Raw genomic sequence first — 17,632 nt, forward strand, 5'->3', positions numbered from 1 at the left:
AAAGGTGTGTTTGGTGTTCACACAAATATCTTTACACAGTAACAGCCACCTAGCATCAAATGAACTGTCTTATTTCATGCATAGCTTTATGTAAGAAATGTTTTTGTGAACATCTTCTTAACCAGCTCAGTAATTTAAGACATGCCCCTCTAATATTTATAACTACTGTTTTTCTTTACACATATTCCCCGGTGATTTGATTATGCATTATTTTGGAGGTATACATAACATTCAGAACCAAGCAAAGGCTCAGTAAGTTTATGGATTCAGATGGAAAAATGAACCTATAAATGACAGAAGTGTAAATCTTCACACACTGAATAGGTTTATGACCCCGTGAGTGTAAATAACAAAAACAAGCTACAGAAACCTTGGCATATGTGTTTTTCCTAAGCAAGAAGGGCAAAATGACATAAAAGCAAGGGACATAAAGTCTTAAAGAAAGCATCATGAAATTCCATTCAGCCCCAACATTTTGTGTGCAGTAAGCAAACTGACTAGAACAGAACTGCCACAGTAATGGTGATAAAGTCTTAAAGAAAGTATCATGAAATTCCATTCAGCACCAACATTTTGTATGCAGTAAGCAAGCTGACTAGAACAGAACCGCCATAGTGATGAAACAACTGTAATACTTCATTATATCAAAGCATGGGTTGACCTGAAGGAATGTTGTTCATAGGTAGGTACTAGGCTATCGGCCCGAGGGCCTACGTAAGCCTAGCCAACAAGGTTCCCTGGCTTACGCCACCCAAGAAAGTTATTTTCCTGTGCCATTGTCGAGCAGAGACACAGAAGTGATCTCCAGGGTGTATTTCCTATTTTCCATCCACTCATCAAGGCTTTTCTTGAAGAGTGCCAATGAAAAACTTTGCTTGACATAGATGGGTAGCCTGTTCCAGAGTATGGGAAGTCTCCGGGACAGGAATCTATCCCTCCAGCATGTCCTGTTTATTGTGGTGACAAGGTTTAGGTCCCTAGAGTGTGTAGCTCAGAGGGATTGGGATTTCTTTAGGTGTAGCATGTCCAACAGCTCAGGGTTTGACATAGCTTTATATGTTATGCAGAGATCATCTCAGAGTAGGCGATATGCTACGGAGTAAAGCTGAAGTTTTTTGAGATGAACAGTGTAGGGCATCTGTTTGAGGCCAGTAATCCTCTTTATGAGGCACTTCTGTGGCCTTTCCAGCTGCTGCAGATGTCTTGTGAGGTACATTCCAAAAGGGGCGTTGTACTCTATAATGGGTCGAATGAGTGTCGAGTAGAGGGGAACAATGACCTCTTTTTTCTTTATTTTGAATGAATACCATTTATGCGAATGAGTGATATGTGTGTATATCTGTAAGGCTGTATGCAGGTAGTCAGTGTGTGTGGCCGTGTGTGTGTCTTTGTACATGCCTGTGTGCAGCATATTGACTCATTCCAGTCAGCTTCACAAAAGACTTAGATGCTCTGTTTCTACAATACAGCATCATATCTCTTTTTCTCACTCCTACTTTATGGCTAACAGGAACATCACAGATGGCATGGATATGTCACAGATATGCATTAAACTGGTCAGTGTTAATGCAGTAAACAAGAATGCTTTTTATAAGGCAGAAGGATATATTGATGAAATATGTTAGTCCTCTGGGGAAAAAGTGTTCTTATGGCATTTAACATTACTTATTTGAAGACCATCTAGTAAGCAAATGAAATTGAACCTGGTTTTGGAGTCAGCATATACAGCAGTCAGTGATTAGTTAAAAATAGAAATGTCTACGTTTTTATACTTGCAAATTTAAGTGACTGAATTGTTATAAGCATTTACATTTTTTCAATTTTTTTTATTTAGATCCCATGGTGCAGAGACATTTTGAGGTTCTTCAGACCAGATTTGGAAATGGCATGGAGCTGGGCCCAATTATGGAGAAGCCTTGTCTAGACAGACTCACCAACCTTCTATTGATAGAAGGGTTAACAGATATCCAACAAAGAGAGCATGATATTGTTCAAATTGAGGCTACCAAAGGAGTGAGGAATATCTCCAAGAGAATCCCTTTAGAAAAGCTCTTCCTTCCTCTTTCTAAAGTCAGCATCCCACCAAGGATTTCAGTAACTGTGGGTGTGGCTGGGATTGGCAAAAGCACATTGGTAAAACTGTTTGTCTACAAATGGGCAAAGGGAGATATCTACAGAGATACCACATTTGTGCTTCCTTTCAGTTTTCGTGAGCTTAATACCTTTGATAAACTGTCTGCAGAAAAACTAATTAAGTCATCATTCCCACATCTCACTGAACCCAGTTTTGTACTGAGTGGAACAGCTAAAACAATACTGATCATGGATGGACTGGATGAATTTAAGGCACCATTAGACTTTTCAAATACACTAGTTTGCACTGATCCCAAAAAGGACATCCAAGTGGAAAACTTAGTCACAAATATCATCCGAGGCAATTTGTTTTCTGATGCTTCTGTTTGGGTAACTTCACGACCGACGTCAGCAAGTCAGATACCAGGGGGGTTGGTTGACAGAATGACTGAAATCAGAGGATTCAGTGAATTGGATATCAAAGATTTTGTGGATCAAGTACTAGAAGAGAGAGATCTGTCTAGTCAAGTTTTAGCATTAATCAAAGCTAACAGGCCTTACTACATAATGTGCACTGTTCCTTTCATCTGCTCTGTGGTTTCATCTTGCATTGCATACCTCTCTAAAACAAGTGCAGGGTCTCAAGACAATGTGGTAGTTCCTAAGACACTTTCAGAAATATACTCATATTTCTTGAAAGTCACCCTCAAATGTGACTGGCAGGAAAAGGAGAGAGAGACACCAAGGATAGATCAAGTTTCCAGTAGTTGTAAAAAGACTGTATCCAACCTCAGCAGACTTGCCTTTTATGGCTTGATTAAAAAAAAGTATGTATTTTATGAGCAAGACCTAAAGGCGTATGGAATTGACCTCCTATCACTACAAAGCAGCTCGTGTAACAAACTCTTGATTAAGGACGAATCTCATGTATGTATTGCTTACTATTTCATCCACCTAACTCTTCAGGAGTACTTAGCTGCTTCTTTTTACTATACATCAGCTAAACGGGCTATTTTTGACCTGTTTACAGAAAGTGGCATGTCATGGCCAAAGCTGGGTTTCCATAACCACTTTAAAAATGCTATTCAAAGATCTTTACAGTCAGATGATGGTCAGCTAGACATATTTGTTCGTTTTCTCTCTGGCTTTCTTTGCCCACATGCCAATAAATTACTATATGCTGGGCCCCTGCCAAAAGAAGAACAGAGTAACTACAGAAGTCAGGCAAGCAACTTTCTCCAAAGTTGCCTAAACACAGACTTTGTTATTTCCTCCCGCACTGTAAATATTATGCATTGTCTAAATGAAATCCAGCACACAGAATTAGCAAAAACGGTTGAAGATGCCCTAAAGAGTGAAACTCTAGCCGGAAAACTGTCTCCTATTAACTGTTCAGCCCTTGCCTACCTTCTACAGGTATCAGATGCCTGTATGGAGGAGACAAATCTTTCTAACTGTCTTGATTATGGTGTCTTTAAAAGCTTGTTGTCTCAACTATTATACTGTCATAACCTCAGGTAAGGTCGAGATGTGGACAAATTCAAATATCTACATTAGCAAACTGGACACACTGATTTGCCAGACTTATGATTGTTTTCAGAATAAATGTATTGGATATTTTCTATATTTCATTACTCTGACATGGATTTTATATATAATATATTTGTTAGCTATGTATGGAGCTACATCTAAGAAAAATAAGGCATTTAAAACAATGACATGATTAAGAAATAAGACAGACTAGTTGTTGTTGTTGTTGTTGTTGTGTCTTTCGGCTTATCCCGGTTAGGGGTCGCCACAGCGGAACTCCGGTCCGCTAATGTTTGGTAGTGGATTTTTACGTGCCGAGTTACCAGCCCTGACGCACAACCTTCAACGAAGGCATGCCCATTTGCGCATGCCTCCACACAGAAGACACTCTAGCTGAGAATCGAACGGGACAACGTCTTGTTGTGAGGCGACAACGCTACCACAGCATCACTACCACGGGTAAATAAGACAGACTAGTATAGGCATAAATTTGTTAATCAAGAAAAAGAATGAGAAGAGAGAGAGAGAGAGACATGGAAAGGTTTGATCAGTTATGTCTGACAAATTAATAAGTACTCTAGCTTCAAATTCATTACAAGTACATATAAAAACGTTTTTCAGAGGAACATAGGAACAGTAATAGGCAAGTAATAATGGAACTATAAGATGCCTAACCACATACACCTTTTAGAAAACACAGTTAAAAATTCTTGCAGGGTGGCAGAGGAAAGAGGGAACACAATCTGGAAAGGGAAGAAATGCATATGGCATATATCAAGATCAGGAGTGTGAGTAACAAGGTGGGAAAAATAAGAGTCTGTGCTAAGTTAGACTGCTCTAGTCAGACATCTAGAGCAGAAGGAGAAAGGTTCTTGATAGATCTGCATCAGGAAGATTTTGCACAGCCAGTGCAAGAAACCATCAGATAAAAACAAGATTGTAGACTTAGTACTCAATGGAATGGGCAAAATCCATAATATGGAGGTGAGATTTCCAATAATAGTGCTACAATATAGGCCACATTATGCACAGAAATAGAGACAACAGCAATGACAGCAAGCTGGAAGTTCAAACAGGTGGATTACAAGCTGCTGGTGTGTAGATACAGAAAGAATAAGGAAAACTGGAAGAAGAGCATGGGCATACAAGGTGTGGATAAGATTCTGAAATAACATCTAGGGATGCAAAGGTGTTTCCCAAAAGAAAGGAAAGGTAACTCTCAGGAGAAGACCAAAGTGGCAGGACAGGGAGGTTAAGCAGTACTAAGAAATATGGCAAATGCATTCAAATAGTGGAAACTGTTAGGAGGTGAGGAAAATAAGCCTATTTCAAAGCAAAGAGTGAAACATCTAAACAGGTGATGAAGTCCAAGTCTGGAGTGAAAAGGAAGCTAGCCCAATGGTAGAATGGGCAGGAAAGCATTTTTCTGGTACATTTTTGACAGTAGGAGGGGATGTCAATTTAAAAAGGTTGATATAAACATAAAGGAGATTAATGACAGCAAGGGATATAGCTGAAGTACTAAACCAGTTCTTCATTTCACTACTCATATAAAAAAGACAGAAGGTTATTGTAGTTGGCAGGCACCTATTTTGAATTCTGACACTCTTTGCTGAAGTCAGACTTGCATATACTAAAATTGCTATGACTCAGTGTATTCTCATTTCTCCAAGGTATGTTGATCTTGGAATTACTATATATAAGCAGCAAGAGCACATTAGGGGTGCAGGGGGGGGCTTGCTCCCTGCAAAAAAAAATGCAATTTTAAAGGAGAACAACAAATTTTGATATTCACTGATCTCTAGCTTTGTTGTTTCTTTTTCATAATTACAGGACTCATTTTGCAGGTCTTGGAATTACAATACAGTGCCCTATATTGGGAGGGGAAGAATTAAGAAGGGAAGTGAGAGATGGACATATAGGCCAACAGAGAGTGGAAAAGACTAGAAAAGGAAATTGTTATCTTACAGGAGATTAGCTCTCTACTCAGAGAATGTAAATATCAAAGTTGTTGTTGTGTCTTTCGGCTTTTCCCGGTTAGGGGTCGCCACAGCGGAACTCCGGTCCGCTAATGATTGGCAGTAGATTTTTACGTGCCGAGTTGCCAGCCCTGACGCACAACCTTCAACGAAGCTACGCCAAACTATCAGGTAACCTGGCACACCCATTCAGAGACATTTTTACTGCACTTCTGGTTAGTGAGGAAGAATTAAATGAGATGAAAATAGTTTCAGGTGACCCATGTCCTTGTTCAAGCTGGCAAGACTAGATCAGCACCCACAGGCAAGTTATCCTAATGTCAGTTATCAGGAAGATAAAGGAGAAGATCCTGAGAGAAAGAACTTTGGCCTTTTTAAAAGACAACCAACTTCAGGACAAAAAACAGAAGGACTTCACTATCAAGGAGAGCTGCCTGTCAAACTTGCTGCATTTTAATGATTGCGTAATATCACAACTGGATGAGAGAATGCTACTTCATGTGATTTTGATAGACTTAATTTAGGCTTTTGACTTAGAACTGCATCAAACATAACTCAGTAAGCTGAAAGGGTGAGCTGTATGTACCTGAACAGGCATATTCAACAAGTGGATTGTCCACCGTGGTTTGTCACAAAAAGGATACACGCTGTAAACAACATGTCCTACATGGACCGCCTCAAAGCCCTGTGCCCTGCACTTAGTCTCCTACAGAATGCTGAATGGTGATTTATATCTGGATTACAAAGTATCCTCTGATCCCAGTTCTGATGGACCTGATGCACATCTGCAAAACAAATAGCATTGGAATTACCCAATCTAGGGACCTAAACCTCATCTACAACATAAATAGGACATGTTGGATGGAAATGTATGTTTCTCAGAGACTAACCTTTCTCTGGAACAGGCTACCGTAGAGTTCTACTCTAAACCAGCTCAAGTGTAATTTGGACCAGTGCATGGGAAATCAGTTTACTCCTGGTCTAGCACCTATATCTCTATTAGACAGAGGTAGTCTGTACATGCTTGACCATCGGTGCCCAAGCCTACATGTACCCATTAAAATAACTTGCCAGATACATTTGGAAAACATGGCTAGGCTTAAAAAGTTCCCCCTGACACACACACACACACACACACACACACACACACACACACACACACACACACACACACACACACACACACACACACACACTGTATATGGATTAAAAGGGATTCTGCTGTGGCTACTAAAGATATGTGGGAAGATGCTAAACAACAGATAATACAAAAACTGAGAAACTGGTAGCTCTATGTTATGGATATGAATAGCAAGATACAAGCAGTTAAAATGTTTTTTATTCCTTTTAGTTTTATAAACAGGTCAGGTTTATTTTTATCTACCAGAGAAGAAGTTATGGAGAGCAATTAATAAAGAGCTAAAGGATTTTATCTGGGTGGGGAAGATGGAAAGAGTCAAGTGGGATATGCTGATTGTTCCAAAGGAACAAGGTGGTTAAGGATTACCAGATTTGAAGGCGTATTTCAGAGCTACACATTTAAGGCTCCTATACATAGCACAAGATGAAAGCTATAATTCAAAGTGGAAAGGGAAGATGAAACAGAGGAGAAGCACAAGAAACAAGGTGAGACTGGGATTTTGGATGCAGAGCCTTAAGGAGAATAACAGTAATCATACATAGTATTATATTCATAAAGTGGCAGAAAGTATTCTAAGAATTAAGCCAACACAGGAATGGAGAAAGGAGATTCTGCCGATAGGGGTAACTGCAATTAGAGGCTGGAATTTATTAGAGAAAACTGGCAAAGGAACAAAGGTATTGGTAGCAAATAATTAGAGATGGAAAGGTAACAGAATGGGAAGAGGCCAAGAATTTATTTCGAGGACTGATATCAGAGTATAGGCAAAGAGAAATAAATAGGGGGATCCTAAGCAAAAGACCAGCACTGGTAATGTTTTTAGTAGAATCCAGAATAGAAGCTGCTGTTAAAAAGGGGATAATTAGTAGAGCATATAAAATATTGCATGATAACTATAAGTATCAATCAGAGGAGGTTAGAAAGGCTTGGAAAGACAGGACAGGTTGGATAAGCAATTCACAAAGAAACAATGGGGGAGATATATGCATGTCTCCCAACTATACAACAAAGTCTAGAAAATTTAGGATCTTTGCTTAGAAGTGTTTACATAGGTATTTTTATACCCCAAGTAGACTCCAAATAATTTTTCCTCAGATAGACAGCAAATGTTGGAGGTGTGATGGGGAAGAAGCAGGTAATTGAGAACATATTTTCTGGGAGTGTAATGAGCTAGCAGACTTTACAAATTCTTTGCAGACTACTCTCAGAAATACTTGGTAGGTAAATTGGTATAATTAAGGAAATGAATTTTTTGAGCTATGATACAGAATAGGAATTGCCTAGACATAGTAAATCCTTGCCGAGTCCAGTTATAGTGGCTGCCAAAAAAACAATTATTAGAAAATGGAAATCAATGTCTAAACCAACTGTAGTAAAAGTAGTAAATATAGTAACAGAGATAAAACAACTAGAAATGGGGTCTTTAGAAAAGGGTAGGAGCAAATTACATAGAAAAAATGGGTATTGTGAGAACAACACATGCAGAATCATATTTTATAGTAGGAATGAGGTTTAAAAGAAGGCAGGACTTGAAAGAGATATTTAATGACTGACAGCTGGATAGATAGTAAGTGATGTTTAATGTTTGCAACTAAAAATATGTCAATATGGTTTGTTTTCATTTATATAAATGTATGATTGCCTATGTCATAAGTGATAATTTAATAACGATGTTTCTTATTTAAAAAAATGACACTCCTGGGGACAGATCCCCTCATGGCAGAGGAGGAGGTAACTCTAGTGGACATCACCCAATAGGCAGAGGCAGACTGCCGAATCAGGGCTTTCACAGTCCCTTTACTACCAGTGCTCATGAACGTTTTCTCAACTGCTGCTCTCTGGAGGCAGTCAGGGGGTCACTTATCCATGCACCTACAATCCTGGCAAAACATAACAACAAAGTCTGGCTGCTAAACATAATTTCCAGAGGCTACTCAATTCCCTTTTCCTTTCTGCTAGTAAGAAAGAAAACATTTCCTGATCCTCTACCCAGTCAATGGGACTTGCACCAGCAGAAATTTCCAAGCTACAAGAAAGGAGAGTCATCCAAATGATCCCTGAAGACCAATTAGAGTCCAGAGTCTGTTCAAGATTCTTTTTAGTACCTAAGAAGATGGGGGGACATCAGTCCCATTCTAGATCTGAGTCATTTAAACCAGTTAGTAAAGCAGACAAAATTCCAGATATGTATGGATTCAGTCCATATTCCCTGTTCTGAGGAAGGACAATTGGATTTGTTCAATAGATCCCCAGGATGGATATTATCATATAAATATAGAGAAACTTTCCAGGAGATTTCTCCATTTCTGGCTGAGAGCCAATCATTACCAGTTCAGAGTGCTGTCTTTCAGTCTCACCACAGCACACAGGGTTTTTTACCCACATAATGGCAGTGGTTGACGTACATTTTTGTCGTCAGAAGATCCAAATTTTTACATATACCCATGACTGGCTTGTCACTGCTACCTCCAAGCATCTTAGTTTACACCATCTGGGCCTTCTGCTCCACCTAATGCAAAACCTAGGAATCATGATAAATGTACCCAAGAGTCACATGGACCCATCACAATGAATAGAATTCATTGAATGCCACCTGAACTCACTATTACAAATTGCCCCAATCCAGAGTACCCTCCCTATGTCTGCTAGCCACACAGGTACTTCAACATCCTTCACCCACAGCAAGGTTAATTCTACAAATGTCAGGTCTACTGGCCTACACAATTTTACTAGTCCCTCTAGCTAGATTCTAAATGTGGGTACTCCAGTGGTCTCTTTCTCTACAGTGGTCTCAAAACATTCATCCATTACATACTATAAGAAATGGTAGGACTGTGGAATATTAGAATAAACTGGAAATAACTGCAAGAAACTGGAATGAGACTGGAATGAATGTCTTTATCATTTAATTACCCAGAACTACATTAAACAGGTGTCAGTCTCTCCTTTATGTGTCAAATTTTTTTGTACCTTTAAGAATAAAAGTCTGCATACACTGTAGTTCAGTTAAAATGTTTTATTATGTACAGTATAGGTAGATGTCAACCATATCTGAATCAAATCTTACTGTCTCCAATAACAGTGTTGATAAACTGAAGTATACTGAATTATAATGTCCATAGATTCTGCACTCACTATACTCAGAATTATTCCTATCCTCCTGAGTAATATAATTAAAATTCTGGAATGCTGGATGTTTGACCTGACTTCTGAACTCACTCTCAACTGTCTGTACTGAACTTCTGTGGACTGCACTGCAATTACTTTCTGCTTATCAGTGCAAACAAACAAACTGACTAAATTCTGTGTCAGAAACATGTCTCCTAATAATACCAAAACCCTGTAAATTTCTACACACTTCTTTAACCTTGTTTCCAAGCCTGTTTGACTGAAGCCTACTGAAACATTCCTTTCTGTGGTATCTGCATGCAGAATGCAAAATAAAGATCTACCATCTGCTTTAATATGGCTGCATTTCTTGACCTTTAAATGAAACATAATCTTGCACATATCAAAATATGCATTATTCAGATATGCAGAAATTATGTCAGCTGGTGGGTAACATTTCCATCAGTGACGAAAGGTCATAGATCTGTATTCATCTGTCATAACCATGGATGCCTCCCTACTAGGGTGGGGGGGGTTTGAAGTGAGAATAATCCGTGGTTCTTGGTCACGTCTAGAGACGTATCTTCATTTCAATGTTTTAGAGATGAGAGCAGACCTTCATGTGTTGCAAGCTTTTCAGGATGTTCTCCCCAAGGGTGGAATTTCCATACAGATGGACAATATGACAGTAGTCTGGTACATCAACAAACAGGGAGAAACCTGCTCATACCTCTATGTCAGGAAAGTATGGCAATAGGTGATGCCTTCACACCACTTTCTGATAGCAATGCACATCCCAGGGACATCCAGTGTGTTAGCAGACAAACTGAGCAGAAATATACCATATTTTCCATCTGGGTTATGTCAAAAGGAATAGATCCTTTTACTGCTCCCATTTCTTCTACACGGGAGTTTTTTTTGTCTGAGCTCTTCTATAGTGTTTCCAGTTTCTCCACTATTAAACTGCAAATGGCTGCAATCTCAAATTTCCACATAGGTCAGACTGACACCTCTATAGCAGATCTAAAACTGTCTAAAACTTTTTTGAGGGGAATGTTCCTTCTACAATCTCTAATCATAGACCCAGTCCCTCCACCATGGGATATTACTATTTTGCTCCAAGCATTAATTCAGCCTCATTATGAACCATCAGCTTAATCAGATTTGAAGTTTCTCTCTTGAAAGACATTTTTTATTGTGGCTTTTACATTGGAATTTTAGAGTTGCAGTCCTTTTTTTGGGAAACCCCCCTTACCTGATTTTCCACAGACAGAGTTGCATTAAGAACTAATGCATCTTTTCTTCCTAATTCCTGGATTCCTAAGGTGGCATCTGAAGCAAATTTATACCAATCCATTAACCTGCCAGTATTTTTTTTCCAGATTCCCCAACAAAAGTGAATATATTCTGCATATGATGGATGTTCATCACCAACTAAGATTTTGCCTTCATGGAATGAAACACATCAGGAAATCTGAATAATTCTTTGTTGCGTTTTCTAAACCTCAACTGGACAAAGAAGTTTCTAAGGTTACCCTTTCAAGATGGTTATCAGATTATATTCCATTTGTATACACTAACAAGGGCCTATCTCTGTAATCAAAGCCCACAGTTTATTCCTCAAAAGCAATAGCCATTTCAACAGCTTTTATGAAAAGACTGCCCTTCGATGATATTTGTGCTGCTGCAAATTGATTACCAGTTCATACTTTTTTGTCCCGTTATAAGCTGGATGTACAATCCAGATCATGTTCCTCCTTTGATGCCACCATTCTCAGAAATGTCCTTCCTTGATATCACCCAGGTAAAAACAGCTTGGGAATCTGTTCCATGTGTTGGATCTGATGAAAATATTCTACATCAGATACAAAAGTTATGTACATACCATAATAACAGATCCATGTTGTCTGATTTTCATCTGGTTCAACCTCACTTCCTCCTGCCCCCTTCCAACTTATCATCTCTTGGCTTCTGGTCACCAAATGTGTCTCATTTGGACCCTGTCTGTGAACAGTCCTATCAAACTGTGATCCTTTCCTAGATGCTTCTCATTAAGTTAGTAATCAACCTTAAAAAGGTTATATTTCTAAATTTCCCATTGGTGGTGGCAAACTCAATCTGAGGTACTAATGTAGAGTGCAGGGAGTTGTGGGTAAGAGAGGAGTCAGAGCCCTGGATCTGTGAAGCTTCAGAGTTGGTGCCTGTCGAACAGAGTGTACGTTGTAACTTTAAGAAGCATTTCAAAGTGAGGGCACGTGCATATAAATAGAGAGCACATGCAAGCAGCAGTGCCATTTTGAGACAACAGCTATAGTGTTAACATGTATGAGTGCAGTAGTCAGTCTGTTTATAAGTTTATTTAAGTTTAAGTTACTAAGCCTCAATCCTGATGTGTATGTATATAATAAAGCTGCTTAAACCAAACCCACAACTGTTCATCTGTTTTATCCTGACCAGACGAGCAACATGGTGTCAGAAGTGGGACAGAGAGTATGACTTCTTCATGCCATGAGATGCAAAGTTAACGATGGAGGTACATTGAGCAGGTTGGGTGATAAAGTGCTCAAAAGATTAAAAAATGTCCAGAAATGAACTTCAGGTAACCAAAACTTGCATAAATGATTTATTTTGTAAAGAAAATGATATGAAGCATTTGCAAAGCACAAAGCACATTATTAATCAAACGAGTAGCACAAAATGCATTATTAATCAAATGAAATGCACAAAATGCCTTATTGATTAAGCAAAGTTTTCAGAACCATGGTATTTCATATAATTATCTGAAATACGTATGAATATGTTCAGAGTTATTTCAAATTTGCATAATGAGCATGTTAAAAGTAAAACTAGCACAAGAAAAATATAACAAGCATGATAAGAGGTCAAATGGGCATAATGAGCACAATCAAAGGGCAAAATAAGCATAAAAAAGCAAGGCAACTGCATTTTTTTAATAAACAACCTTGTTTTGACATGAGCTACTATTTCGCATTGACTAAAGCTATTCAGAGCATATCTAGAGTTGTTTGAAGTATTTCAAAATGTGCAAAGTGTTTGCAGTATGTGCTTTATTACAGTACAATTGTTTTGAAGAGTTTACTGTGTGCAAAGTACAGTTATTTCACAAAGTGCAGTCAGAATACAGTCATTTCGAAAAGTTTCTTGTGCTGTGTACATTTTATTCACAGAGTGCAGTCATTTCAAAGTGTTTCGTATACTGTACAGAGTTATTTCTCAAAGTACAGCCATTTCAAGAAGGTTCTTGTGCTGTGTACAGTTCAGTCACAAAGTGCAGTCATTTCGAAGTGTTTCTTGCACTGATAAGGGTTTTTTTTGTAAATTATATTGATTTCAAAGTGTTCTTGTGCTATGGAGACTTATTTTACAAAATGAAGTTATTCTGAAAAGTCTGTTGTGCTATAGGGCATAATTACAAGTTCTGGCATAAATTTCTGGTATATATGTTTGTGTGTTCATACATAATTCCAAGGGTCTTTATTACTGTGTGCTGATATGCCAGAGGCATTTCACAGACCCAGTCCACTTGTGTTTGATCATAATATCACAAAGAATATGAGAGTATTTGAGCAGGAATATGATATTTTCATACAAGCAGCTTTCTCTGACAAAGACTTATGTACGAGGGCATTTATTTTGCTTAACATAGTGGGGCAGAAGCTATTGAAAGACAGCGTTCATTTTGCACCAGCAGTATATGCAGGAGAAGGGGAAAACTGCCATATTGTTGTACAAGCTGAGTCAAGGGAGGACCCTGAGTGCTTGAAATGTAAATTTAGAGAAATGTGTAACCCCCAGACAAATGTTGCATTGCAGAGGAACTTATATTAATGACTTGAGAAACAAGGCTAAAATGTACAGATTTAGTGATTTGAAAGACGAGTTGATAAAAGACAGAATTGTCAGGAATTGTTATGGCTAGGCTTGTATAGGCCCTAGGGCCGATAGCCTGGTACCAACCTATGAACCTATGTCACATGATCAGGTCATATTTCTAGACCTAGTGTAAAATACTCAGCAACTTGGGCATGATTGTTTTATTTGTATATAGTTCTGTATGATTGCATGTCAAAGGATCATTTCTGTACAACTGCATGTCAATGAATGTTGTCATTTTCAGAGTATGACTTATTTCTCACAGAGGGAGGATGTAGGACAGAGCGTGTGTTGTAACTTTAAGAAGCATTTCAAAGTGAGGGCATGTGCATATATAGAGAGAGCACATGCAGGCAGCAGTGCTATTTTGAGAGGACAGCCAGAGTGTTAACATGTATGAATACAGCAGTCTGTTTATAAGTTTATTTAAGTTTAAGTTACTAAGCCTCAATCCTGATGCATTTGTATATAACAAAGCTGCTTAAACCGAACCCACCACCATTCATCTGTTTTATCCTGACCGGATGAGCGACAGTGCCGAGGTTGAATCTGATCGGATCTGACAACCCATGCATTGAACTGAACAAAAATCAGAAAACATGGATCTCTCATTATGTTAAATACATAACTTTCATTTAAGGTCGAGTATCTCACCACTCTGGCACTTAAATGATTTGTCTTTTTCCAAATATCAGAGCACAAGCATTGCAGTCCATGTACTACAAGTTGTTTTTGATTGCATTTTAGTATAACCCTTTAATATAGTCAAGGTAAGGCATGTTGTGAAAGTGTGATTTTAGGCAGACAATTTGGTAAAAGTTAAACTGACCTAAATCATTGGTGCAATGGTTTGATTTGCAGCACATGTGTATCAGGTTTGGAAACAGACCTGGACCACAGGACAGTTATGTGTAAGGAAAGTTTAGGATATGGAAGACAAACCTCATTATGCCATAAGGAATAGGTGGGTCACAGACGCTGTATCAAAGACCTGTTGTGAAAAATATAGCACTACGCATAAACCTCCTCAGGGAAAAGGGATGCATCTTGAAGTTGCAATATCATTGAATGTCACTTCCTACAGGAAGAATAAGAATAAGAGCTCTTTCCTAACATGGCCCAAGGAAATGGCTGGAGTGATTTTTCATTCCTGCAATGCCCTAGAACCTTGGACTACAGGTTCAAGGATTAAAGGGAAGGAGCAGCAAATTCATGGTGGATACTATGAACTTATCATTGAAACAGAAATTCCTACCAGGCATATTAGGAGAAACTAGAAATAATGTCCCCAGTAGCCGGAATAGAAAGTTGAGAAAGAACAGATCTGTGATGAGCTACATGAAACTTGTGAACCGGCTGAACCATCCACTGGGAAGTTAATAGAGTATGTAACAAAAACAGAAAACAAAAGGAATATGAGTAACGTTTTCTGTAAAGTATAAGGGACATTTCTATAACAAGAATCCATCCAAAAAGAGCTCACCATATGATCTGTATCTCTCATTATTGTTAAAGTATTCATGCAAACAAGTTCAGACCAAGCCACAACAATTTTAAGACAGAACACTTTGAATTTCTCGTTTGTAAATATGAAAAGAACATCTTCATAACACAACACCTGAAGGAAGTACTAAGAAAATTATTTTTAAAAGGAGTGCAGTATATCATCTTTTAAATGAAATAGGGCATGAATGAGCAAACTTCAGTTATTTCATCTAAGCAGAAGACTGTAATGCTTCTACAAGGTCCTGCGTACTAGATATGATGATAATTAGAAATCTTAGCAGCAGACAATTTATAACCAAATAAGTTAATATTTACGTGTACCTGTCATAAAAAGGAAATTTCATATTAATTATTACTTCACTACCTCGCGGCTGCAGCAGATCACATGCATGTGCATGAATATACTCACATATATGCATGTAAACATGCATGCATATTGTACGTGTGTGTGTGTGTGTGCGTGTGTGTGTGTGTGTGTGTGTGTGTGTGTGTGCGTGCGTGCATGTGTGTGTGTGTGTGTGTGTATGTGTGTGTGTGTGTGTGTGTGTGTGTGTGTGAGCGTGCGCACATATCTTTGTGTCTGCATCTGTGTGAGTATGTCTGTGTATGGGTGCATGTGTTTTTTATTCACTCTCGTGACTGTGAGGATTTCAAAGATGTCATTATTTATACTGGCCAAGGCCTTGAACATTGGTCTTTGAATAACATGTTTTAATGTTCTCCTTTTCAGGTTAGACAACAATAGATTCAAGGACAATGTGATGGAGCTTCTAGGGAGCTTGCTGAGTGCCAAGGACTGTGAGATTCAGAAAATCAGGTATGCAGGGGGTATCATAATGCTTGTTCTCTCTCAAACTAAACTAAACAGGTTATCCTGCTTAATTCTGTGTTGTTATGCTTCCTGTAGCTCACACCTCTCAGCAAGGAAATAGTAACAGAGGAAGTAGGTTGCAGGTGTAACAGCCAAGCACAGGGAAGGTCAAAGCTATACTCCCTGCCAAGAGAAAAAGGCAACACTGAGAAAAGCGCAGAAGGCAAGAAGTAATAATAACAAGTAATCTACAAATGTACAAGGTCCTCATGGATAAGAGATGATTCATTGTAAAGGAAGCCACAAAGAAATGATTTAGCACAGTGGCTCAGTATTAAGATTCCTTCCTTCACATCTCCAGATTTGCGGTTTAGTTCTGATTGCCTACCACTCTTTATGTAGAGTTTGCTTGTTTACAATGTGTCTTGGTTGGTGTTTTCCCCCAAAAGCATACTGGTTGATTGGTTGTTTTTAACCTCTCATATATGCTACATTAACCCATGCCCTTGTGGCCCCCAGCATCGCTGAAAAGGGTTCGAAATAGACCTGTCCATTTAAATGTCTAACAAAAAAAAAATCACTCACCAGATTGCTTATGGAAAAGATCAGTCACAGAATGCTAAAAGGAGAAGCACTAGAGTTTTGCAAAGAAAAGCAAGAAATATGCATCTAGTGAGGAAGTACCTGGGAAAAGACATTAAACTGTCATCCTTATTGCAATGAAGAACTGATTAAGCCTAGAGGAAACACACTGTTGGGACTAATGTTCTACCACCTTAAAGCACTGAAGAATCTGTAATAAGGAATGCAACACATGGCACTGGTGTCCATAGTGTCTGCCCTATTATAAAACTCAGTAAAAGATGTTAACATACACATAGCTACATATTCAACAGTATAAGCATAAAGGAGGCAGAAACATACCTCTCAGCTGTGCAGAATTTCACAGAATGTCCAGATTTTTGCCTCATAGATTTAGTGTGTTTCTTATAAAATTGATGGTTTCCTGGAAGTCATTGAGAACTGAAATCACTAAATAATGGCAGTTTATATTTCAAACTTATCATTAAGAAAATGGATGCTAAAGTGCATGCTAATGAAAAACCTGCTACTTGTTTAACTTTCTAAGTTAATAGGGGTAATATATAAAATCTATCACTGACTTTGGTCCTCTGCCCCAATTCCCCCAATTACTTTTCTCTTTGTCCAGGCTTCTTGCACTAAGAAGTTGAGAGGCATGAATTGAGCTAGTTGTATGGAAAATCGTGCTTAAAAGAAGAAATACTTGGGTTGTCTGGGGAGGAAAAAGCAATCAGCTGGACACACATTGGTCATAAGGTAGTCTTGTCCAAAATGTCAGTTTAACTGGCTGATTGAAAAGAGCAGGAGGCTGGAGCGGAATAGTAGACTTTCCCAGCATAGCTTTTAGGAAATTGTCTCATGCAAAAATAGTCATAAAAATGTAAGTTAAGTGAGACATAGGCAGTGTGATTCAGCAAAAGCAATAGGCACAAAAAAACAGACTCAACAAAAGGACTCGCATATAAACAGTAAACTGAGCAGAATGTAACAAAATAAGTAATTCAAAGT

General features: G+C 38.5%; 1 protein-coding gene across 1 annotated transcript in view; it reads left to right on the forward strand.

Moving 5' to 3' along the window:
* The window catches only part of NLRC3 (NLR family CARD domain containing 3), a 778,434-nt gene that overhangs the window by 371,519 nt on the left and 389,283 nt on the right, over nucleotides 1–17,632 (forward strand). Inside the window, exons 4-5 of the mRNA XM_044089322.1 lie at nucleotides 1,835–3,590; nucleotides 15,962–16,048. Of these exons, the coding sequence (XP_043945257.1) occupies nucleotides 1,835–3,590; nucleotides 15,962–16,048 (1,843 nt within the window). The remainder of the gene's footprint in view (nucleotides 1–1,834; nucleotides 3,591–15,961; nucleotides 16,049–17,632) is intronic.

Source organism: Protopterus annectens, chromosome 12.part0 (assembly GCF_019279795.1).
Source record: "Protopterus annectens isolate FY-2018-M chromosome 12.part0, PAN1.0, whole genome shotgun sequence".
Classification (NCBI taxonomy): domain Eukaryota; kingdom Metazoa; phylum Chordata; order Ceratodontiformes; family Protopteridae; genus Protopterus; species Protopterus annectens.